Here is a 26,716-nt window from a genome sequence, read left to right as displayed (position 1 = left end):
TGTGATAAATGTTGTTTTGTCAGGATGCTGGCAACACCTTTCAGTCATTTTCAGCACATAACAACATATTTTCATTCAGACTGATTTGCCTTGAAGTAAAGCGTTTGAACTGAAATGGCTTTATTTTCATTAATATGTTCAGGATGGAAAAAGGAGTTGAAATGTGAAACACTGTACTCCAACAGAAAAAAGGCAATTTCATCGAGATGATGTGTACCGAGTTACATCTGATCCGAATATATACTCGGGTCCAAAGTGAAAAATACTTATATTTTGCATATGTTTCAAATGTAATTCAACATATATATATATATGTATATATATATATTTTTTAGAAACAAATGATAGCCTAATAATTTGAAAGAAAAGCTGAAAAAGGAGCATGCCTTCTTGTGAAGTCAGGAAGGTTCGGTTTTCTCAGCCGACAAAGTGCCCTCGTAAATGTTCAGCGGTATTGAGGTGCCTGTGCAGTAAAGTGCAGTCCTTGGTTTTCTTTGACATTCAAGTAGTTTTTCAGAGCTTAGAGATGTGTTTGGGGTAATTATCTTGCAACAGGATAAATAACTCTCAACAAAAATGCAAAACAGATGGTGGAGCATGTAAAGAATGTCGCGCTACTTCTCCGAAGCCAGGGTGGTGTTGATTCGGTGCAGGTGTCCAACTCCAGACTTGAATATTCCCACCAACGTGTTTCTCTCATTGTCTGGATATAAAAGTGGACGTAGCTTCTGGATCTGAAAAATGAGGCCAATGCGGAAGTGCCTTGAGCTGCAATACCACTGATGGCCACCAGGGGTTTGGCTCCAAAAAGGGTCCGGCTGCATAGACTCCCATTCAAATTCTCTCGTGAAATACAAAGTCAATACATTCATTCATAGTATTTTTGAATAAATCTAAACAAGCTGAAGTTTGTGTTTCCCCCATATAAAGAGTTAAGTAATGAACAAGTGGAACACAGCTTAGTTTTTGTATTTGTTTTGTGTGATTTTACATATGTTTAGCATGTCATGATTAGGCCTGGGTGTCGTGTAAAAGGTACCAATTTAGTACTTTTTTTTTTTTTTTATCATTTAAAGGTTAAGCGGTTAGCTTGTTAATCCATTAGTTGAAAAATGATTTCTTTTTTTCTGTCCTTTTACAAGTAAAATGCCACGCTAGTTTCTGTTTTTAGCTTGTAAGATTTTCCGCTTTCTTTCGCTTTAAGTGACATTAAACTGAACATCTCTGGATTTTAAACTGGTGTTCAGAAAAAAAAAAGAAATTTGAGTGTGTAACTTTTGCATTTCTCACTATTTATTTTACGTTGTAAGGACCTAACGATTGAAAATAATCTGCAATTTAAGAAGTGATGAAGCTCATTGTTGGCAGAAAAGCCTCACAGGGAACTTTTAAGTTCACAAAGTGAACAAAACAAGAATATCCGTGTTTAATTTGGTCGCAACACCTGTATGTGAACTTTCCTTAACAAACCAGGAAGTATCTGATGTAAATGGAGTCAGTCAGAAAGTATTCTCATCACAATGATGTCAATCACACTGACGAACAGCTCGGCCCCGATGTTCTTTCTGATACAAAGTTGTTGACAATTAATAATTGACGATAAACTAAAATCATCTCAAAGTCACTTGATCGCTGATACCCGATTGATTTCTTCTAACATGATTGAATCTTCAGTGTTTTGGTGTTTCAGCAGCCCCTGGTGGTGAACCATGTTTTTTTTTTTAGTTAGACATGGTATTCCTGCTTTACGGACAGTAAGATTTTCAGCGGGTTTGTTCCACCTATATAGTGGATAAAGAAATGGACGCAGCCACTGTGACGTCTCGTAAACGGTTCCTGAAGAGTGGTTGTGTAAAGTCAGTGTCTGTGGCTCCGACCGTTGCCATGTTGACTGCCTGACTCCCAGCCAATCGAAAATTAGACAAAGAGGCGACATGTGGTTGGAGCTGAAGCGGGCCGAATGAAGCATGATTGCTGTCACTTTCCCTGTCACTAACAGGGAAATGAGTTATTCAGACAAGGCTCTAAATCGATAATTTCTTCTGCAAATTTGACCATGTTGGTCTATGGGATTTGACTCGCAGTTGGAGCCAGCCTCAAGAGGCCACTCAAGGAACTGCAGTTTTTAGCACTTCCACATTTGCTTCATTATTCAGCCCAAGAGGCTTTCACTTGGTTCCGCTACTGGTAAAAGCACTTTTTAATTTAATAATTTATCAGCTTTTGGAGGCTTAAGTTACAGCTGAATATTTTGGGAGGGTAATGAAGCATATTATCATATCATATTAGTGTGCCTGAAGGATAGGCAACACCCATACTTGAAACCTTGAAATACTTGGTACAATTAGAGGTAATCCACCGCCACGTGCACTTTCACAGTAAGTATAGCAGAGACATACCATAAGTCTGTAATGTACCAAGCACCATTTTAAGGTAATTATTCACTTGTGGTTTCTATTATATGCTGCTTTATCGTATCACTGCACTATAGAGGCAAAATGATGTACACCACTTTCATTTGACAGTTGACAGTAGTTAAAAGAAGAGGCCAGATTCCATTTATCGAATACTATGTGGTTTCTAAAACACTAAAACATACCATACTGTATATAAAGCACTGGCTCCACCACAAACATAAAAGCAAGCAATGCATTGGTCCATCAGTATTAAAAGCCATTCTTCTGCAGTTTGTATGATATTTACCTGTTCACATATGTTAAATATACAGAATTTCAGGACATTAATCTTATTTTACCAGAACTTCTGCTCACACCAAATGGATATTGTGCTCACAAAATAGTAGGTGTCGTAAGGATTAAAAAATATATATATTATATATATATATATATATATATATATATATAAAAAGTAATTCCACTTTTATTCTCAACATCAAAAATATTTTATATTTGTTATGCACAATTTGGAGATAATAATAAGCGATAAACGAGCAGTGACTTCCCACTGCGGCGTCTTGTTTGGTTTCCTCTCTCCTCACCGCTGATGTTGTAAAAGCAAAAGTCAGGAAATCAGCGGTGGTCACGTGACGCGGCCGGGGGGGGGGCGGGGCTCTGCGTCTCAGCCGGCCAGGAGCAGCGCAGCGTCGGTTCTCGGTCCCAGCAGCACCACGGGGAGAGAGAGACAGACAGAGACAGAGAGAGACAGAGAGAGACAGAAAAAAATAGAAAGAAAGAGGAAAAAAAAAAAAAAAAAAAAAGAGCAGACGAATAACGGTACACTCCCAACATTTATGGAGCCGATCCCTGCATATAACCACACCTCATCCGCGTCTCCTCCCGTGATGAACACGTGAATACATACGCGTGCAAGACGGCGGCGGTGAACGCGTTTTTTTTTTTTTTTTTTTTGGGGGGGGGAGGGCTGAGGAAAGCAAGCGGTCCACCATTGTCTGCGTAGAAATAAGAATGGCCTGGATGTGGAAGGTAAGAAGGTTTTTTTTTTCCTCTCTCATATACGTTGCTGTCAAAAAAAAAAAAAAAAAAAAAAAGGGGGGGGGGGGGTAAACGTTTAAGGAGCCTGAGACGTGGCCGGCTTTCAGTCAGTGTGCATTTTAGCAGATGTGCGGTGAAATGCGAGCTGGGAGCTGCATGTGGTGGTGGTGATGCTCCGCGGAGGTGATAAACCCTCCTCTGGTTTCTGTCTGCTGTTTCATTTCTTTTCTTTTTTCTTGTTGTTGTTGTTTTTTTTTTAATGTAGTCTTTGAATTAATGATTTTTGCCTTGTGCACGCGAGAGGACACCAGGCCCTCGTGTTTGTGTTTTGCTCTCAGTCCATGATTGTGTTTACTACTCGTGAAAAAAACAACAACAACAACAACAACAACAACACAGGCCAGCCAGCTGTGCACACAACACCCTTGGTGTCCAGGTGTTCACATGGTGTTAGGAAAGCTTTCAGACAGGAGGGAAAGTTTATTAATCTGTCTCACCCTAAAAAAAAAAAAGAGGATGGTTTCAGAAATATAAACGGGTCAGCAGGTGAAGTCGGTCATATGTGACACAAAACACTTCCATTTGTAAGACGGGGGGGATGAAGCTAACAATTATCTTCACTTCTCTCCATGAAATGTCATTAAAAGATTAAAAAAAAAAAAAAAAGCCCATTACAATTTTGTAGTTCTTCACGTTATGTCTGACCAACAGTTTGAAAAGCTTTTTTTTTTTAAGCTAAGAATGATTTGAAACAGAAAAGCCCCAAATAAATACCTTTGAGAACGAGAAGAGAACATTTTGCCTATTTGCCTGATAAATAAATTAGTCCATCAACTAATCGATAAACCGAATAATCTCTTTATTTTCTCAAGTAATCATTTTGGCTACAAAATTGTCTGAAAATAGTGAAATATGTCCACCATGGACGAGGAAAACCAAGTCTAGGCAATAGGGACCAAGACAAAAGAAAAGCAAAGTCAGAAATACGTGGAAACAGATAAAAATGTAAGGAAACAAGCGCAGGACAGCACATCCCATCACCCTACAGCCTGTCAATCAAACAGACATCGCCCTACCCCCCCCCACACAAAATGCAGTTTTTTTTTAGGCCTAATATCTAATTAATGTTGGAATTATTTTTAGATGGACCACTCATAAAACAAGGGAAGGAGGGAATTTAGCGAAGGGCACCATAATGACTTGTGGGAAAAAAAATGAATTTAATTCATAGTTCATGAGTGAAGTTGAATGGGAGCATATGGACCCAGAGCCTTGTTTTGAGCCATCCCCTGGTGGCCCTCAGTAGTATTGCAGTTTAAGGCGCTGGCCTCATTTTTAGACCCGAAAGCTACGTCCACTTTTTTTTAATGTGTTTTTCTTTTGTATACTGTATGTGTATGAGCGAAATATGGTGGTGGGAATATTCAGGTCTGGAGTTGGACACATGCATCTTTCAAACCAACTGTTGAGACGCTAAAAAACAGAGAAGAGCTGTTTTATATTTCTTATTGCAAAAATAACTGACAAAATGCTTAATTGCTGATAACTTCTTGTTTTCTCCGATAAGTGTTTTTGTGTATAAAATGTCCGAAAATTGGAAAAAATATCAATCGAAATTGCAAAGTTAAAGGTGAAGTCTCCAAATATTAAGTTTTATCGAACAAAACATACAAAACCCAAATATCTTCAGTTTACAAAGATTTAAAACAGAAAAAAAAAAACCTGCAAATCCTCACAATGGAGTTGCTGGAAGTAGACAGAGTCTGAGCTATTTTCTGAATAAATGACTGATAATGAATTGATTATCAACATTAATATTGGTGCTCAACTTGTTTCGCAGAGGATAAAGTATTGCCTTTTCTGAGATGTTCAGTTTAACGTCACTTAAAACCACGGAAAGCAGGAAAATCTTACAAGCTAGAAACAGGAACTAGCGTGGCATTTTACTTAAAAAAAAAGGACCGAAAAAGAGAAATAATTTTTCAACTAATGGATAAAAAAAAGTATTAAGTTGGTACCTTTTACTCGACACCCAGGCCTAATCATGACATGCTAAACATGTAAAATCACCCAAAATAAAATACAAAAACTAAGCTGTGTTGCACTTGTTCATTACTTAACTCTTCATATGGGGGAAACACAAACTTCAGCTTGTTTAGATTTATTCAAAAATAGTAGTAAGATAACATAAAGAGATCACAGTTTGATTGTGTTGAAGCTAATATTGAATAATCACGTCCCTAATCCATAGCACAGTTGCTCGATGTCATCGAACTCCATGTGTTGTGGTGATATTGAGGTTTTCATTCTGTAACTGCAGTTGAAGAGGCCGAAGATCATTTCCTGCCATTCTGAGGAATTCACTTTATTTATTTATCCACAACAAAAAACAGCTTCAGTAATTCTGTCAGAATTAACATGAAACTTTCATTTTACTGCGCTCAAGTTGAGAGTTTTCAGCCATTCGAAGGCACTTTGGATGCTGTCAGTCATCCAACACCCACAACGTCCTCATCGTCTTCGTCAGGAAACAATCGTTCAACAACGTTACACTTCAGGAACTTTGCCGTCACGCCCACGTCTGCTCGTTGGGGCTCTTTTTGTTATCTGAGACAGCACTTAATTTCACACTAGATTTGACACTGTAATATGTTACTATAGTTCAAAAACAGGAAAAGAAGGAAATATAATAACAGTGCCTTCGCGCTACTCGGGCCCTAATTATACGATGCACACTGCAGAGTGACTGTAGGGAATGTAAACTAGAAGTGGACGGGAGTAAATGAACTGCAAGTTTAAACTAAATGACAACAGAGTTCTCGTTTCTTATTGAGCTCAAATGTAGCTAACGTTAGTCTGATATAGTTAATGGTTATTAGGTACAAAAAAAACAAAAGCCTCCGATTCAAGGCCTTATATTTTTATCAGGTTACAGCAGTTGCTGGTAAGCCACAGTTAAACACAAATGATCCTTTTTCATACATTATGCAAATAGACACAAAACCAATTCAAATGTGGCCGAACAATGCTTGTCTCCTCTGATGCTGTCTATTTGTTTGGTTCCATTGAATCTTTTTTTTAAATATAAAAGGGTAAATACACATCTACCTGCTGTATGCAAATACACATCTGTGTGTTGTATGCAAATGTATATTCCATCCGTCTGTGTTTCTAAGCCAAATGCAAACAATTTGCGGTTTGTGTGCTCCTCTGAGTTATGTTTGTAATATGTACAGTAACTGTTCAGGGTTTCATCTGATTTTCTGCTGCAATTACCTTCTGTGAATCTTAGAAATAAATAGGTTTAGATGGGTGGATGGATGGATGGGTGGATGCCGGGTGGGTAGGCGGGTGGATGGCTGGATGAATGAATAAATAAATGCATGAATAAACATACATGATGATGTGTTCAGGTGTACAAGATGAGGATGCATTTCTTCTCCCACCAACCTGCCTCAGTGAACCACAGTTCATGACTGAGCTTTGCATTCACATTTTCACTTGCAGTCAGCCACTAAGAGAGGCCTGCAGAGAGGTCTGCAGCCCCCCCCCCCCCCCTCCACATACCCCAGCTCCCCCACCCTCCCCCCTTTGTTAGCTTGTGTTTTAATTGGAGTGAGTTCATCCGTGAAGAACTGTGCTTGAGCTGGGAAAGGCCGCCGCCGTTGTCCTCCATCCTAACAGTTCAGGACGAGCTGGCCATCGTGTCTCATCAAAAGACGGCGGTGCTGCTGTTGTTCCTAACCACATATGGCAGAACAGGGCCAGAGCAGCAAAGTTTTAGTGACGGGGTCATGTGGGTACGCACCAGCACAAAACACACAAACACACAAACACACACACACACACACACACACACACACACACACACACACACACACACACACACACACACACACACACACACACACACACACACACACACACACACACACGCAAGAAAAGATTTCGGATTAATTAATGCGTGCTCACACAAACAGACAGCCATTTGTATGTGTGTGTGTGTTGAGAAGTGTGGTAAGAGCTGTGGGGAATGCAGTGAGCGTCCCAGTTCTTTAGAGGTTCAGGGATGAATAGCACTTCCCCTCGTCCCCCCTCGTCCCGTGTGATTGTGTTACTGCAGAAGGCAGGCTGATAAAAAGTGCCCCGTCACAGATTTAGAGAAAGCACGGGGCACCGGCAGGATGTTGAATGAGGCTGATACTCCGGTTTATATTCAAACGCTTATCAAATCCGTGCTCACATTTCCCTTTGTGCCACGCTCTCCTTTTATCTTCTTCTTGAGTGTGAAGTTTACACAAGGTGATTGGGAATCCATTGTTTTATAGCTATCTGATTTCTAGCACAGTTGGTCCTAGATGACACCGTTTTAACCCTGCGGTAGAACTGATAAATCATTAACACCTACATTTATTCCCTCACAATAATGATACATGACTTTGTGACACCTCGAGACCTCTTCAGCAGAAGTTTCGTTTTTACTGTGAAGTATGCCAAAATGTAAATTCAATTTACAACAGGAACCGTGATTGCAAGTTTTATGTGAAACTTATTCGATGAATATTGGAAAAGGAATAAATGTAACAGCAATGTAAATAGTTTAGTGTGAGTCGTCTCTACTTTGTGAGGGCTCTATATACTCAATACAGGCTCGATAAGTTTACACATTCAGACTTCAATATAGTAAATAGTAAATAATTTCAGACACAGCTTTTCACTTTCTGAGTTTCTACTCAAATGGACTAAATATAAGTGGACGTAGTCTGCGGGTCTGAAAAGTGATGCCAATGCAGGAGTGCCACACAGTGCAATACCACTGAGGGCCACTAGGGGTTTGGCTCCAAAAAGCCATTGGCTCCACAGACTCCCATTCAGCGTCTCTCATGAAATACAAAGTCAATGACTTTTTTTTTCCCCCACAAATTATAATGGCGTCATCCGCCAAAGTCACTCCTTCTCATTATTTTTCTGGTGCTCCATCTTAAAAAAATAACTCCATCATGAAAAGAGTGGTGTATTTGGGGGCGTGCCTGTTTGATCGAAAGGCATGGGTGTGCAATTAGGCTTCCGCTAAGTGGGCCGGCATCGTATCCACGGATACTCAGTCAGACCCTCTGCTCGCTCCTTACGAGTTCGTCCAAATACTTCTGGCTCCGAGACGTCAAAATAGTGACGTCCGAAATGTCGAACTCTTGGCTTCAAAACAGCAGTTCACAAACCAAAGGGTGACGTCGCCTTTGGTTGCCGCTCGAAGCAAATTAGCTTTTGGCTGCTAACTTTTCTACTTTCCAAGTGCCAGCACCGTGGCTAAGGTTGCTGGCTTCCACGTTCCAAGAAGAAAACAGTTGGCCCCGGTTGCGAGCGTCCACTTTCTGAGTAGAAGTGAGTTAACCTGTAGTTGATGACTGTTCGAAGGAACTGCTGCAAAAGTAGCTGTTCAGGCTATTCGGCAAGGCATGGGAACAAGACTCTCTCGTTTTCCACGTTCAACTAACATCGTGTGAATTAAGACAGTTTCTCGGAAAAAAAAAAAAAAAAAAAATGCTGTCATACAATCTTCGTTTTATATATCTCGACACAAAAAGTGAAGAGAAATCGAATTTCAATTCACCTTCAGCCGTGTCCTCGTCCCGACTGAATGACCTAAAAGAAGGTCTTTGTCTGTTGCAGCTCATTGTCCGAACCCTTTTGAGCCAACAGAGTACCATTTAAGCGTGTGGCTGCTTTGTTATGGAAATATAACCTACATCTGTTGTGCAAACACACGCACACATACACACACACTGCGGCGGAGGCCAGCGCGAGGTTAGCTGATTCACGGCGGTAACCAAGGGTGATAACCTCCCTCCAGATCTGGCATTAATCCACGGTGCAGCAGTCGTAGCGGCTCCGGGACCGGCGGCTGACCCGTCGCTCACACAAGGAATCTTATCGGCCTTTACTTGATCTAACTTTGTGTCATCGGTCGTGTTGTTCAGGTGGTCTCTAATCCTTCAGGGTTTAAATCACGTGCCACTCCGCCAGTTTGGGTTGCTCGAACTCTTCCATCGCTGGTCATTACATTTACATTTTTTTTTTTTTTTGTCCCCTCGCTGGACGAAACCCAAAGAAAAGACACCGTGAGTTTAATGAAAGAGGTGAAATGGCAGGCTACAAATTAAGCTCCACTCTGTAATTGCAGTCACGGGCAGCAGAATAAAATTACACGTCACTCACAAAGAACCTCTGGGCCATAACCCCTATTATTACTTGTTCATGCTTTCACAAAGAAGCTGTAACGTCAAGGTCAAACTTTATATACTTTAATTACCTTAAAAGAAAGAGGACAGAGTGAAAACTCATACAGATAAGAATTTGGTGAAGTTATCAATGTGCCATTATTCTTTAGAGGAAACACTGTAATTAATACAGCGTAGCGTTTAGCTGCCTTATCGACTGAAATGGAGTCCCGACTCGAAAAAGAGCACAGGAGCTAAATTATTCTTAGAGAGTGTCTTTTATCTGCAAAACCAAACCTCCTTATGTTGCCTTACCTGTCGGTGAAGTTTGATACAAAATGATGAGGTATTTTTATGCATTTCATTTCATGTTGCAGAATTTCATATTCCAGTCCTGCCTCCGCTGCCTCGCCTAAGCAACAACTTGCTGTGACGTTACCGACGTGATTTTATGTCCCTCCGCCACGGTGCAATTCACGCTATGTTACGCAACTCAACATCAGCATGCCGTCATGCTTCCACCGGGGACGCAGTCTTGATTCATACTTTAGCTTAAACACGCCTTTGTTAAGGTGTTTTATTTAATAAGTTTGAGGTCTTCCCTCATTTCTCTCTGAATGTTCTGACTTCTAGCGGTCTATAACGCCACAAAAAAAAACAGGTACGATCACGTCTTCCGGATTTGGGCATCAAGTTTGAGTACCAATAAGGTAAAACTGATTTTCCAGACACTTTGAGCTCACGAGTGCATTTTGATACCAGCTGCGTCCACACAACGGCAGACATCTTTGCTGATCAGTGAGCTAACTGGCTCGCTTAGGAGGAAACTGAAGAACAATACACAGTAGAAACTTAATACTTCCGCCAATGGAGCTCAATATGTAGTAGATGATCCGATTAGATTTTGGTGCACCTTAATAAATTTGCACATTAATGATGTAAAAGTAATTTTTTTCTCGTCCTTGTGTTCTATTATGGTGGAGATCATGTTGAGACATAAGTGGCTCTTGTTCCTTTTTGTGATACCTAATTAATGTTTAGTCTGCAGTATTCGTTCTTTCGCAACAATAGACATTTTAATCAGATAAATCACTTCAAATCGCTCCTAAATTACCTTCCTGTATGCTCCAAACCGTTGAACAAAATCAAAAGAGCCTCCACCTTCACTGGGGAAAAGCAGGTTTTCATTTTCTTTTTTTTAATATGTGATTAATTGGATTTGTTTGTTCTTTAGTGAGAAAAGGTTTCTTAATCACAAAGACTTTGAAAAAACTTCCTGTTAAAGTAACGCTTAAATAACCTGTGAAATTTGCTCATTTCAAGCTAAAATTGTGACAGTGCGGTAAGCAAAGATGACATGATAAATATTCTTGACTGTAGCATAAAAATCAAGCCACTACAAAAAATATCTAAACTTTAAAATTAGAAAAAAGTCTTGGGTTTTCAGCCTGTGCAAGCAATGAATTCAGTCAGACAAATGACTTTTGTGAGTTTACTCAGAGAAATCAAGACTAGTTAGGTTTAATCAAGCTTTAAAACTGAGTGCATCTCGTGCTTGAAAGGATTATTAATGTTTGGCAGCAAATACATAGAAACAACCCAAATGCTGCATGGACCCTTGTTTTCAGTGAAAAGCAAAGATACTGAGGATTAACTGGCACCAAAACTGTGTGTGGATTTCTATTTCAATTTGATTCATTTGCAGTATTCTGTATTTGGTGAGAAAAAGGACTTTAGATTTTCGATTTCATGACTCATCTCTAGCTACTTCCCAATTATCTCACGATTCCTCACCAGTCCTGTGGTCCTAATAACATTCAAAAGAGCAGTCAGCCTTTACCTGAAGGTCAAATTTGACATATTTGGCTGTCAACCACCAAAACAACCCAAATACTTCATTGGAAGAAAACTTTTTAACTTTTGGGAGAAAAGCAGCTTGTTTTAATAGAAAGCAGAATATTCAACCAAAAATGCCAATTACATTTATAGTCATCTCACAGAAACGTCTCAAATTGTTGTTTTGTTTGACCAAGAGTCAATTAATCCAAGTTGACCATCAAATAACAGAAACTTTTACTCACTATTTTCTTATGAATTTTGTTTCACCTAATAATTAATCATCAAAATACTTACAGATTCATTTTTTTTTTTTTGTCTAAATTGTTATTCAACCAATTGTTTCAGCTCTCTTTAAAAAAACAGTATTTTTCAGCAGTGCATTTTGTCAGATTTCATAAATCATGTGAAGCTGCTCCTGATCTATCTTCTGACTGATTTCCAACAGCTTGAATGACTGTTTGATTTTCAACATTTGTTCCGTTTCTTGTATCAATATCAGGATTTATCTCGGTGTCTCAGGGAGGATAATCAGCCGACCACACTGTTAGTTACTATTGACTACACCTGTCGGATCCGTCTGCTGAGCAGACTCATTGGGCAGCTCTTGGACACCGAGTCTTTGGGGATTAAGGGGTCAAATACCAGTTTGGGATTAAGACTGCCCTTTTAACACTTCGCTCTCCAGCTGGATTTGAACTCTAACTTGGAGATAAAGAGCGAGTTGGCTGAATTAAGCGCCGTCAACAACTGACCACGAGTCAAGAGGCAGAGCTGCCAAGACGGCAGATCGTTGGCGGTCAGACGGCATCCTCCTGTCACGATGGTTCCCCGGACGATCTCTGGGGTTCTGGGCTAGAACATGATCCAGAACGCCATTTGCCAATTTTGACAGCGGTGAGGAAATGACAAATACCGGATGGACACACTGTGTATGTACGAAGGCTGATCTGACCGTGTTAGATGTGACGTAGCCTGCCGGCTGTGAACCACCTGCTCATGCCGAGATACTTGTAATTGAACTGAAATTGGTGCCTAGAAAAGCGATTTCTCAGGTTTTACGTTGCAGCTTCAAAGGCATTAAATGATTATTTTAATTATCAATCAATTAAGTTTTTTCCCCCCCCTCTTATTTATTAAAAAGCAGCTGCCTATAATGATTCCCCCCTCGGCAAAAGGTGACATTTTTCAATGTCTGAAACCCACAGATATTTAATTTACAATTATATAAAACTGAGAAAAACAGCAAAACCTCACATAAAAACACTGAAATCATCAAATGTTTGGAAGTTGACCACAAAAGTGTCAAATACTTGTGATGTCCTCACATTACATTGCTTGTTTTATCCAACCAACAGTTCAAATTACAAGAGTATTCATTTTATAATGCTAAACAGAACAAAAAACACCAAATACTGACATTTGAGAATTTGTAACCAGCAAGTAATGAGTATTTTTGCTTAACAAATGCTTCATTATTTAGCAGTTAGAGAAACGATAATTAAAATAATTAGTCAATCAACAGAAAACAAATCTGCGACTTTTGATGATAGATTGTTATTTAGGTCATTTTTCAAGCAAGAAAAGCCAAAAAAAATGATGGTTAGCTTTTCAAATTGTGAGAATTTTGTGATTTTGCTCGTTTTGCATTACGGTGAACGATGAATTGGTCGGACAACAAAATACCAGAAGAAAACTGTAATGAGCTTTTTTTTTCCCCACTGCTTTATAATGTTTTACAGCTCAAATGATTAAATTAGATCAGTAGATTAAAAGATCATGTAAATGTTTGTTAGCTGCAGCGCTTTTCAAAATGGGTGTGGATTTTTTTTCTTTTGATTTACTTCTCAGTTAATCAACTCTTTCTTTAAGCATCAGCAGAATTAATGACGGAAGGAAAACTGACAGAGGAAAGTATTTTTCAAGTTGATGTTGTCATCCAATAAACTGTTAACACAACACAGGTCAAACAAAACGCCTCGGGCGTATGCAGTTTGCGCTGCTTATTTTCTGCTCTGCAGTTTTCTTCCCTGGCGTGTGTTCAGAACTCTTAAGCATAAGTTTCTGGGCAATTTGATCAACTTTTCAGAGCATTATTGCCTCCAGTTTCTGTTAACATCCGAACACAAAGTAGTTACAGAGGCACCCCCCTGCAGGTTGGATTCATTTGAGCGTGTTACACTATTACTGGATTACATTTGGCAAGGCCCCCTCTGCACATTGTATGCTTGGCAAGGCTCATTGTACTCTTGGCAAGGCATTACTGGCCGTTGGCACAGGGGAGAGCCAAAGCCTCAGAAGAGACAGATCCGCAGAGGCCATGTTTGATAAGGAGTTATGCCCCGCGTGGACTCGGACGTGGCTTTGAAAGGCTGCCCAAATGACAAAAAAAAAAGATTCAGTGGGGCCGAGTAGGAGGTGTCAGACCGAGTGGGAAGATTGTATGTTAACTGAAGGAAGGGTTCAAGTGTTGCTTTGCTGAAGTGCCCTTAAACACAACACTGAATCCTATCCGGCTCCAGTGGTGCTTGTTTGTACCTGACCCTGACTGTATAGCCGCTTGTGTTGGAGGGAGAGGCCAAATCCGTCTTTGGTGCATCATAGTGTGGTAGTTTCACAAAATCCTGTTGTAGGTCACAGTGTGCATTTTTGTTGCTACTCATAAAAAAAAAAAAAAAAAAAAGAATTTTTCCACAAAACTCAAAGAATCCCATCCAGCAAAGCGGGAGCCGGATGCAGGCCGGACCCAATCAGAAGTGCAGAATAGCCGAGGCGCTGTAATCCTACGTGTCTTTTCTCAACACCTTTTCCAGACAATGAGGTGGTAAGATCAGGCTCGGCTGTTACTCTGAGTAACGGCTGATTTTGTGCAGCTTTTCTGCGCTCCGCCCTTGAACAGGGCCTCTGAGCAAGCAGAAAATCCCTGTAATTGCATTAGTGTTGTCCAACTGCGAGCGGAGTGCCACGCCCGCTCCCTCCAGACCGGCATTTTAGCTTAATTTATTGCCCTGACATGTTCGGATTTATTTTCATCCCGCCGAAGAATCGCGGGTGACATATACAGCATCAGATATCCTTGACGGATATCCTGGCTTTGCTTCAGTTTCTCTGTTATTGAAGTGCCGCATTGTGCCGTCAAGTCAGCGATGGGCTCTGGGGGAGACAGGTCTTTCCTGAGGGCTCTTGACCAAGCCAAGCTAATAAAAGGTTGCAGTGCCACAGTTATTATCCCCAGTGGAAGCCCGGCTGTGCTCTGGATGCCAGCGCTGGGAGGTTGATTGCCTCCCTGAACCGAAGAGGTTGACAGACACAAATAAAAGCCTGGCGGTTAAGTGAGGGCATTAAATAAAGTCCAGTCAATTTTTCTGTGAAATATAATCCGCCGTCTGCTTTTATGCTCGCCAATGCCCTGGAACTTTCTGTTGTTGTGGTCATTATGACCCCACTCACCCCCCCCCCCCCGAAAAAAAGGAAAGAGGGCAGTGGATCAAACTGCCACCGTGCACTCTGGGTAATGTTGCATCTGCTCGGCGAGGCTCGCCGCGCTTGTTTTGTGATTATTCTATTTGTGTGTGTGTGTGTGTGTGTGTGTGTGTGTGTGTGTGTGTGTGTGTGTTCAGATTTGTATTTTGGCTTCTCGTCGATCTGCCCGACGCCTGCGGGCGTTTGCTGCTGCTTTTGATGTTGACTCTGACACCGCTAACCCCTCCCCCCCCCCACACACACACCACCACCACCACCACCACCTTAACCCCCCGCCCCCGTCCTCCAACACAAACAACACATACATTGAATGCCACCACAGTCCCTTCTCTCAGATTTGCCAGCGCTGTGCAGCAGCACCGCAGAGGCCTTGACAGAAGAGTGTCTGCAAACTTTATTGCCATTTTGCAGGGCGAACACCTGCGCGTGGCGCGGCCGTTGCGCGACCTTTGATTCACCTGGCTGGTTTGTTTATCGTGCGCCACAGCTGCTCCACTTTCGGTTTTATAACGCTGCGGTTGAATCTCTTGGAAACGCCTTCACAACCTAAGAGGATTAATGAAAAACAAAGAGCTGCGCCAGCAAATCATTTGAATGCTTTTGTTTGGTAGAAATTCCCTCCGGCGCGTAAAAACAAAAGGGGACGCCGTCGCCTCCGATTTCCTCGTCTGCAATAAAAAGCGCGAGTGAGACATGACTTAGAAACGTGTTCTAAATGCAACACGTCCTTTGTCCGATCCAAACACATCATCCCATTTGTTCCGCCGCTCAGGAAGATAAGAGCAGATTGCCCCCCCCCCCCCCCCCCACCCCCGCCCCCCCACACACACACACACATCTGTCTTTTCTCGTGCTCGGCCGTCTTTACCTCACAACCTCATCTTAACAGACGTGTGCAAAAGGTTTGTGGCTGACGCACGGGGGAATCGGCGTCAATGATTATTTCCATGAACGGTTAGTCCGGCAGATTGTTTTCTCGATGAAACGTTTATTTTATGAAACCTCCAAAAATGTAAAAAGCACGTCGCTGCAGAAGGTGCTTCCATGTCGTCATTTCATTCATTACGTTTACGCGTTCGATTCGACCTCTCCGTGAGTCCGTAACACCGTGCGGGTCAATCTATTGGTCGACGTGGAAAGCTGAAACTGCAGGCATCTCTTTTTCTTCCCCCCCCCTCCCCCCCGGGTGTTGTGAGAACATGCTGAACTGCGATACCTGTGACGATAAATAACCTGGACGGATGCTCATTTTGGCATCTGAAAAAAATGCGTCGTATTGCATTGCGTGATTGTTAGCAGAAAGTAGAGTGCACGTGCTTTGGGATCTACTTTTTGTGAGTTTTTGAGGACGTTATTAGAGTCGATGAATTTAAACACTCATAAGTGGGACTCTCGAATAAAACGCTGTGAGGAAAAAGTTGGCTCGTTAGCCCCCCATTTGTGGATTTGTCATCTAAGAAATGACCCTGTTATGATGTAGGATTCAGTTTTTTGAGTTTGGCCCTGACTATTAACTAAAAATCAGGATATCGTGGCCTGTGCTGCTTAGATTTTTTTTTATTTTTAGCCATGCTCGGTCAGTCCACCACTTTGGTCCAGATCACACAACGATTTCATCGACCGTCCCCTTCAGCAGATCCAAATTTTAATCCTTCCATTCATGATCCCGAGTTTTCCTCGAGTGCCACCGTGGGACTGACAGTAATCTCAGAAACTATCGGGTGGATTGCCGCGACGGTTAGCGCAAACATTCCCGTCTCCCTGAGGGGGAGATTTCATACTTTTCATCCAGCGCCATCCTCAGTTAAACATTTTCATTTGTCCGGTACTTTAGCTCATTAACAAATACCTCCGCTCGTGATGAGAGTCCTATCATTTCTGTTTATTGCTAATTAGCGAATGTTAAGCATGCCAGCAGATGGTGAAAAGTAAATTGGGTACTTGCTAAACATCAGTATGTTCTGATGTACAGCTTCAAACCTCTCACCAAGTTGCATGTTTTGAGGCTTTACGGGAGTCCCTTTCTAAATAGCTGAATTAGAGCACTTCTCTAACTTTCTATCGATCGACTAATCAGCTCATCAACTCGTCCTTTCAGCTCCGGTTACAATTTTGCAGTTTTTGTTGTTGTAAAGGCATTTTTCAAAAGTGAAAGTTGACAAAACAAATAACTGCCAGTTAGAACAATGCCTGGTGCGTCACCTCAATATATCTGAGAAGTCCATTTACTGTACAACGCTGCCTTTCTTTGTCTGGCAGCCTCGAGGAGAAGTTTCTTTCATCAGGCACATTTCTTTAACAAATAAGGCCTCCGGGAAAACTTCCGCAGAGGCCGGACGTCTGTTCAGTCGAGAAGAGAGGGAAAGCAGCGACGCCGTTTGTTCCTCTGCCCTGCACGTGATGTTCTACATCTGTCCGTCAACTCCTAAAAGATTCTCGGACGTCTGTGAATTTGTGCACTTTTGATATGTACGCTCAGTGTGAGCAGCCGTGCTGTGTGTAATCACTATGAATGAGATGATACTCTATTATAGAGCCTGTGGAGGAATACCATTGAGTTTCAGGGGAAATATCAGTTGCTAAATGTCAGTAATCCTGCGCTGGCATTTGGCAAATTGAAATGGATTTTCTCTGGTCGATTTTTTTTTTTTTTTCTCAACAGCCGGATTCCCCGCTGCTTTCGCACTTCAAACACAAAGAGGCAGAGAAAATACATTCTGTCGTAAAGCTCGCCACAGAAATTTAGAAAAGGGGGGTGAGGGGGGGGGAGGGGGTTGCAGCATCTGTTCTCTCGTGCGCGTTGCGTTTAATTGTGTTTTTCGCACTAAAGTTTTTTTTTTCCTTACTTGTGGCCTTAAGTCGGGACATCTGTGGTGGACGGAGAGCAACTGATGCATCACTGGACCGTAGCTTTGTCCTTGGCTGGCCAGCACGGCCTCTTCTGCCCGCTGACCATCTGCGGCAATAAGAGCCAGCCCTTAAAATCTCCGATGTCACGGAAGGATAAAGCTAACATGGCTCTTGTTATAAGTGAGCGGCAGAAGTCATTTCCTGCGACTGGCTGAACGCCACGCGGCATTTTGGCTCTATTCGCTTTCTAAAAATATCCCTTCGACAATAGGACTTAAAGATATTATAGAAAAGGGAACATTTAGTCATCTGTTTCCTCATCATAAGGCACACGCGACCCGAGCAGGTGGTCTGACTCTTCATCTCCCTGTCATCACACTGAGGTCATTTTTACATTCTTTGATTTCCAGTTTATTGATTTTAACTAAGCGTAGTGAATAAAACATACATTTACTACCTTTTTTTTTTTTTTACTGAAAATGGCTAAAAGCTCAGAAGCATTTTGTTTGTGTGACTCTTGCAGTGAAAACATTGTGCAGCCCGTATTGATTCAACAAGTATTGTTTCCCGATAGACGACAGAGGAGGTAAGAAGCTACCGTTTTGCTGCGTATAAATTCAAACTAAGAATCTCTTGTTTTTGTGGTATTTAAGGATGTTTTCACACCTGAGAGTTGGAACATTTATGCATATTTGATCCAGTTAGTTTTGGCTTCACGTTGGCATATTGCGAGCGCGTTAAAGAACTTCGTTAAAGAGCCGGCGTCCTGTCGTCTTCACATGCGTGGATAAAAGATAAGAATGCAGAAACTTCTAACTTATTTTCCTCTCAGAAAATAAGTTAGAAGTTTCTGCATTTTTATCTTTTTTTCAAGTTGACTGCGATTTCTTCACAGTACCAAATTAAAATGAAGTGCTTTTTTTTCTCCCCGCGTGCTACAGCAGCTAATTTTTACTTCTCTCCTCGCTCTTTATCTTCTTGTATTGTTTAATGACTGATGATACGCTGCATCGTCTTCCTGTAACTGTTCAGAAAGTCCAAACCCTCCAAAAAGTGTTTTCACACTGCAAATGAGCCGACTCATGGTTCTGTTGGATCCGGACACCGCCTCTTTGTTCGGAGGCACCTTTCACATGTTGGTTCAGACCAAACTCAAAGGTCCAAACTAAGATCTGGACCAAACAAGGTAGGCATGAAAGCACCCCTTACAATTGTTAACGGCATTTCAATCTGTACGCTTTGTGCCGTAAAATGATGTATAATCAGGGCCCTTCAAAAGACATGAGTCCGTATCCAGGCTGATGAATGGTCAGATTACAAATAAAACATTTGAACTATAAGACATGACATTAGCAATAAAAAGAGAAAATAAACTTCAGAGGCTGTTTAATGTCAACAGTCATTATGACCAAAAAAATAATAATATGAATAATAATGCATCATAATTATATTTTGTTCCAATAATCTACAGTTAATAATTGCAATCTACAAAGTTATTAAAGATTTAAAATGAATGTGGAGGATTTAAAACGTTTCCTGTGTTTTCCACATGGGACACATGTTTACCACATGTTGCAACATAACATGGGAAGTGTTGTGGACAAGTTTTCACATGGGATTCTACATGGGCTTCACACATGTATGTTTCACATGTGGATCGAATGAGTTTTTTGCACACGTGAAACTGGTGTTTTTTTTTTTTTTTTTTGTACAGGAAAAAGTATATTTTTGCCCTCAAATATTGAAGAATAAAAGACGCATACAATGGAAAAGTACTTTGTTCACGGTGTTGGGTGTTTTGACCGTGAGACCGAACATCATCAAATGAAACATAAAGGGTCTTATCCAGAAACCCACACAGCGGCGGAGAGTCTGCGCGGCAGCCCAAGAATTTACAGTGAAACATGAAATCTCAATATGCTCTGTTTCTGACAGGCAGACTCATTCTACTCGCTCACAGGTATTCTGGTTCATTCAGTCTCTCAAAGTGCCTCAAAGAGCAGCTTTTTCCTCTTTGACAAATTCTTCACTTTCTCAAGTGAGCGAGCATCAGCCCACTCAGCCGAGCGGGGAGCGTCACCAAACTGCTTCTGTGAACATATGGCGCTGTTCCAATACCCCCCCCCTCCCCTCCGGCCCCCCCCTTCCACAAAAGTTTTTTTTGCATTGAGAAGAGGGAAGTGAATATTGCAGAGTATTTAATCCTTGATACTTGCGGGGATTACTTTCTATTTCAGCATATCAGATATGCATTTGTCAAATGGGTCCCGACTGCTTTCCTGTCGCTGTCACGCGTTGCGAGTACACGTGTGCAGACACGCACTTGCCCACTGGAACACATCCGCGTGCACAGATGAGGGTTTGGCACTTGCCGTATTTATGTTTTTGTTTATGAAAAGGGTGTTTTCTCCTTATTGTCGCCCCCCCCACCCCCCCGCGGCGTCTCATCTCCGTAAAAACACAGATTTTTCCTTTTTTGGGCCCAGATTAAGATTCCCTGTGATGCTCTGTTCCATAATGATCCAGTTTCATGCCAGCAGGGCAGATTAGTGTTCATTTGACCTGGATTGAAGGATTTGCTTTTCATATGTCACCGCTGATAAGGGTGACACCACTGTAGTAGTGTGCACCGAGGGCAGCGGCATCGGGACATTTTGTTAATGTAAGAGCTCAGCCCGCATCAGGAGTGAGTGAAGTTTCATTCGCACAGCACAGACATCTGGACTTTAATTATAAAGTACACCATGAGGAGAACAGCTCCCTGATACCCGTCTTATGTACTCATCCTTTTTTGCCTGTTTGCAGGAATGATGGCGGCTGCTATGATGACTTCCTTTTCTTACAAATGGATCTACAAATAGAAATGAACATCTCTCTGATAGAAAGCTCGAATATGATCATCAGATCCTTTTATTATTGCAATAGTGGTTGATTGTGTAATACATTCTGGAAATCCAAACCAAGAAAAGTTCCTCCAGCATCCACTCACGAGCACTTGTGGATCTTTGTCATACTTATGATCAGCAACTGCAGTTTTTCAGCTGTAATGGTGGAAATAACCAAACTGGAAAGTCACATTTAGGCTATTTCAGCAAATGAAAAAGAAAATCACATTGATACAAAAAATGTTATAAAAATCCAGTATGGCCATAAAAAAAAAAATCCACAGTGGCTTAATATAACTGTAGTCATATATTTCACGATACTCAATTGGCCCGGAGCTCGAGGAGATGTGAAATGTCAGAGAAAACACGAACTTATTAATTTTTTAGTTGTATTCGCAGCACAAACTCCTCACATTTTAGAAGCAGGGACCTCTGCAATTTTGGCATTTTTGCTTTACAGAAGCACTAAAATCGCATAATCTCATTGCATATAACACTGTTTTATATTTACCAAGCCTACTTGTGTTATTTGTTGAAATCGCCACAAAACTGACCATCAGTGAGCAGGAATTATAGTTTCTTCTCAGTTTCCATCTATCAGAGAAAGTTAGAGTGTTCAAGCTGCCGTTTAGGTCAGCTGACATGCGCATTTAATGAGCTATAACAAAAGCTGAGTCATTTTGGAGATAGTTATGATGATTGTGAGATGTGTGTGGTGTCGGTCAGTCAGAATATAAACTTCGTGCTGCTGGATTTACAGACTGTAACTGAACTAGTGAGTGTTTGGAGGGTTTCTCTTATTTAGAGGCTTAGTCAGAGGAGCTCCAAAGATCCTTTATTAAAATGCAACCCTGCAGCCACAGCTCCTCGGCTCCCACACGGTTGCCACGGCAGCTGTGTGAGGTGACTGCCCCCTCTGCTGGGCTCGGCCGGGATCAGCAGCCGTTAAAACCCCCAGATGAGCAGTGAACGTTGCTGCTGCTCAGTCACTCCTGCAACTTCAGCAGATGTGTACGTTTGTCTTTGCATTACTTCAATTTTACATGAGTTCATTTCGTAAAATCTTCAAATGTAACATTTACTGAAATTGTAAATACACACTTTGTGCATTTTTCTTCACTTACATTGTATATTTTTAAGCGGCACACAAAACAATACCAACTGAAAATAAAGTTTTCAGTTATTTATACGTATTTAAAATCCTACTTAGCAATGAACGTATTTCCGATTCTGATTCAGGTTATAAGTAGATGTACTTTACATGATTATTTATATTTTGAGCTTTATACTTGAAACTTCGGCGTGAGCCCCGTCCTAACAAGTTCTAGTGTGGCTTTCCATATCATTTGCCTTCTTGAGGTGCAGGCGACCAGCGGATGGGTGGGTGGATTAAAGAGGCGAGGACCTTTTACATATTCATAGACCTGTTTATACTGAATGAAGGCAAAGGAGTCGAGTTACATCTAAGCCACTGTAAAGCATTAGTGGATTATTTTTCTTGGAAAACACATTTTGATGAGCAGAGAAGAGTTTTTTGAGCTTTAATTAGTGCCAGTGAATTTTAAGGACGCTAACGGGCTACATTTATTTGCAGTTGTTGAGTTTGCAGGCTCAGCTTCGGCATTGTGTACGACTTTACTGACATCATACAACTGTATAACTTTTTATAATGCTAGTCTGAAGTTTATTTTCTTTAAAAAAAAAAAAAGGAAAACGTGCTGTGCAATAGGGATATTTCAACCTGTTTTCAACACATGTATTTGTTTCAAAACAATTAAAAATACATTTTCCATGATTCTCTTGTTATTCTTCTTCCTATTTGAGTTGGATTGAGTTAAAACAGGTTGATATATCCCTGCTGCTTTGCAAGGCGGCGTTTTTAAAACTCGCTTATTGACAGAAATGTCTTTGTCAGATTTAGATTTTTGCACATTGAACATCATTTTGTAGAATATTTAGAATCATCGGCTACAAAACACCCCTAACAGTAATTATAAGGAGCCCATTTTGCATAGCTAATACTTTTACTTTTGTTGTTTTAAGTAGATTTTGCTGATATTCTTAAATAAGTTCTTATTGTAATGGAGTATTCTGCTGCAACATAATTATTCTTATTGAAATGATTTCCCGCTGAAACTGTAAAAAAAACAACAACAAAAAAACCAGAAACAAAAAGGTGCATGTGACGAGTAAAAACCTAAAATGCTTGCATAGATACCAAACAATTAAATTAATCATATTCCCTTAATGCGTCTAGGGATTGTATCGGCGCTCTCGCTCGAATCATGTAGCAGTCAGGGTTCCTGGGGGTGACATTTGGAGAGGGAACTTGTGCGTGACCGTGTTACCGCCAGCAAAGAGTCGGCTTCTTCCTCCTCCGGGAAAAGAATAGTTTGTTATCTTGTACTTAGATGACTTTCGAAGCGAGACCTTTGCTGGCAATATGACACGAATGAACTAATGTGTCTCGACCCACTTTCTGTCTCAAAAGTGCCTCTTTGTTTATCCTCCCGTCTTATTGCCTCTGAGAGCAACGCTAAGGCTTAAAATGAGGAGGAGGAGGAGGAGGAGGAGGAAGAGTGAGAGTGAGAGAAAGACTCTGTAAATATTTTCTCAAACGCCTTAATTGAAATTGGATTTTAACTGCTCGCTGGACCGTGGTGGCAGGAATCAGGTGCCAGGGAGGTAGTGTTTTTGCATTGCAAATGTAATTTTCATTTTTTTTTTGCCCATTGCCCAGGAGACACTCGAAAATAGCTACCAGATATGTTTTTTCATGAGCCATTTTCTTCAGGTTGAGCCTCTCATTATTCCAATACCCATTGCCATTAGCTTTTTGGATTGAACTACAATGTTGTCCCTTTGTTTACTGAGCTAGGGCATTATTCTTTCTGGGAAATTGTATTCTCTTCACGCCCAGATAGCGCCTGATTTTGATTGCACAATATGTATGAGGAAATAAACGGCTAATTTGCTGTGAATTCTCATTCATCACAGAAGTGTATTTTGCCCTGCTTGTTGATTATTTCCCAATTTATTATGTATTTGGTGTATATTAAATAGGAAAATTTACATAGTGCTACAGATGGTAATGTCTGGGGGGAAATAGTCTGATCTTTTTCCAAAGTTAAAGTGGTAAAAACATGTTCTAATTAAAAGTCCTTGAAAAATGTTACTTCATTCAAAGTGCACAAGTATTATAAGGAAAATTTTCTTTAAATAGCATAATACTATATCTGTACTATTATGATGTCTGTACGCTAAAGTCATGTTGGATGTGTATTCTCTGGTGGTGTTTTAAGTAATAATGGTTATTTTAAAGGCTTTGCAAGTATTTAGATATACTTATATATTTTTGATGAGTCTCCGTCAGATGTTTTGGCATGTAGACTTTATAGAAATGCTGGGAAAGCAACTTTCACAGAAAGTATTGGAAAAACAAACAATATTATTCAAAAAATAAATAAATACAAAAAGTAGTAATATGAATAAAAAGCTGATGTTGCGGGGGAGAGTCTTGTAATTTTTCTCAAATCTGGGCATCAGCATTGATTATACTGCATGATAAAGCCAATACACAGTAACTACATATTTAGTCTAAACGCTAATTTCCTAGCTTAGCAGAGTATCAGACAGACAGTAACGCTCACGTTCACACAATGAACCTTACACCTAAAATCCGGTTCGGACCCCAACCTTCTTGCTGTAAGGCGACATTTCTTTGCAAAGTATATAATATTACTTTCAAGATGTATCTATCAATGTGGCTCATGATTTAAACTAGAGAAAGCAATGGACATGGACACATTAGGCTTCATTTTTCTGCATACATACGGGTTTTTCCGGGGGGAGAAGGGGGGGGGGGTTATGTGAAGCCGGTGACACTGATGAATAATCAGCTGAAAAAAAATGCTTAACATTCAGATCTTATAAATTATGTATCCCTCAGCTTTCAAACCACAACCCATTTTTCTGTTTGTGGGTTTACTGCTGTCAGCCTTTGTAAAAAAGGTTTAACGTATCACATTACCGTAATATAATACTGATGGATGTTATGTAAACAGCATTTCACTGTTGTTAGTCAAAGTGGAGCTTATGTAATTATTTTGTGTCTGTAATCCATAAAAATAAAGCGGTAAAAAAAGAAGAAGAATCTTTCCTTCTAAAATAGCGTGAAATAGACACATTCAAGTACAAGTCCTCTAAGGTTTTGAGTGGGTGTCCTTCATGACAAAACCTAATTGGCTTTTTGCTCAGTGTCTGAACAGTTGACGACTCAGTTAAGGTCATTGCCACAAATGGACAGGTTGACCATCAATAACTTCCTGATACTCTCTCCTCCTATTTGTAATCTGGTCACAGAGGCTCTCTCTGTGAGAGGCTGGGGGAAAATTATACTTCTCTTGTGTCCTATTTCCCAAAGATACCACAATGTCGGTCTACAAACTCAGATCAATACCCCTCAGAGAACACTAGGTTTTAGCACCTTTAAAAAAAAAAAAAAAAAAAAAATTGCCCTGCAAAGCTTTCGGGCCAGGGTGCGTTAAATCTCTCCCCCCCCCCTCCCCACACACCCCTCTCCCATCCCCCCTCCAAACCCCCGGCTACAACCATATAAGTGGCACTGCAGTTAATGGCCATCATTGTCTGATCTGAGGTGGCAAACAAGGTCGTTGCAGCCGCATATGGAGTCGTATTCCTCTGGCAAAATGTTTTAACATTGACTGAAAGCTCTAATGTTGGAACTTTATAGCCGTTCCGCCGCCGTTAATGGCCCCATACGCTCCGACTGTACTCCTTCCTTCAACACGGAGCCTTTCAACTTCTGTGTCACACGGCTCAACAGGCCGACTTGTGATCACCCTGATGGATGAGCGAACGAGGAGAGGAGTTGTGAGTCTCGCACTCGAGCTGGTGGAGGTTCAGCGCCCCGCGACACCTACGCCGAGCCCTCCGATCGCCTCCAGGCTTTGACACATCATTTCCCCTGTGATTTGTGGCCAGATTGAGGTTGAAGGAGACAGGGAAATTTTCCGTCCTCGTGAAAACAGATGGATGTTGCAGCTCTGCAGACGGAGCTGAGAGTTATTTTTTTTGTCTTTTTCCTTTCTCAAGAATCTTCCTGCTTCATAAGGAATTGAGTTTCATGCTCCATAATGGACCCTTGATGACTGGCTATGACCTATTACAGCACATTTTCAGAAAACAAGTTTTTTTTGGTTTCTTTTCAGGAAAGTATATAATTTTCTGAAATACTTGAAAGAATAGTGGAAAAAGATAATTTGTCATTGGTCCTCTTTGTGCAGTTTTGTTCTCAATCAAAGTTGAGACTTCTCTTTTTGTGATCAAAGATAGGCGGTAATGGCATGAAATGATGTGTGATGTAATATGCGTGCAACCTGTAAGATGCGATAGGCTTGTCAGGGCCGCAAATGGTCACCATCTTTTCCATCCCTACCCCCCACCGCACATCAAATGTTTGATCTCGTCTCCGAGAAGGAAAGCCTCCGGTGCCTCCCTTGGGACGTTTGATGTTGGAGATCAGAGCGTGTGGTTGGTGCCGGCACTTTGGTTGTGGGCGCTTCACCATTACCGAGTGCCACATCCAATCTTCTCACCATCAGATAACTTCAAAGAATCTGCAAAACACCACCTTTCCCACTGGTGTTGTCTGTTAGATTAGCAGCACGTTATTGAAGTTTCCTGGAAAAAAAAAAAAAAAAGGGCAAAAAAATAAATAAAACGTCTTTGGCTCTGCTGAAATCTATCATCACCTCGGGCTTTGAGATGTTGTAGCACCGCAGATTTTTTTCACCTCGGTCCAACTCTTTCTCTCTTCTGTGCATTGATCTCCATCTGCGCCCTGCCAATAGGCTTTTCCTCTGTAGACCTTTCCTTGTCGTCCATCTCTTATCCATTATTCATCACCCTTTGGCTCTTTCTGCCGGGCCGTAATACTTCTTGCCTCCAGATTTTGCAGCGTATGAAACAA

General features: G+C 41.1%; 1 protein-coding gene across 2 annotated transcripts in view; it reads left to right on the top strand.

Annotated features, from left to right (window-relative positions):
* Window positions 1-3,365: 3,365 nt before the first annotated feature.
* st6galnac3 (ST6 (alpha-N-acetyl-neuraminyl-2,3-beta-galactosyl-1,3)-N-acetylgalactosaminide alpha-2,6-sialyltransferase 3) overlaps window positions 3,366-26,716 on the top strand; it is a 71,382-nt gene continuing 48,031 nt past the window's right edge. For both annotated transcript variants that reach the window (XM_069692561.1, XM_069692562.1), the window contains exon 1: window positions 3,366-3,443. In XM_069692561.1, the coding sequence (XP_069548662.1) occupies window positions 3,426-3,443 (18 nt within the window). In that variant the 5' untranslated portion in view covers window positions 3,366-3,425. The remainder of the gene's footprint in view (window positions 3,444-26,716) is intronic.

This window comes from Brachyistius frenatus, unplaced genomic scaffold (genome assembly GCF_029030835.1).
Source record: "Brachyistius frenatus isolate BFR_SWC_R1_liver_20210118 unplaced genomic scaffold, ASM2903083v1 Contig_12, whole genome shotgun sequence".
Lineage (NCBI taxonomy): Eukaryota > Metazoa > Chordata > Actinopteri > Embiotocidae > Brachyistius > Brachyistius frenatus.
The sequence above is the reverse complement of the archived record's forward strand: the minus strand, read 5'-3'. Positions and strand labels throughout refer to the sequence as shown.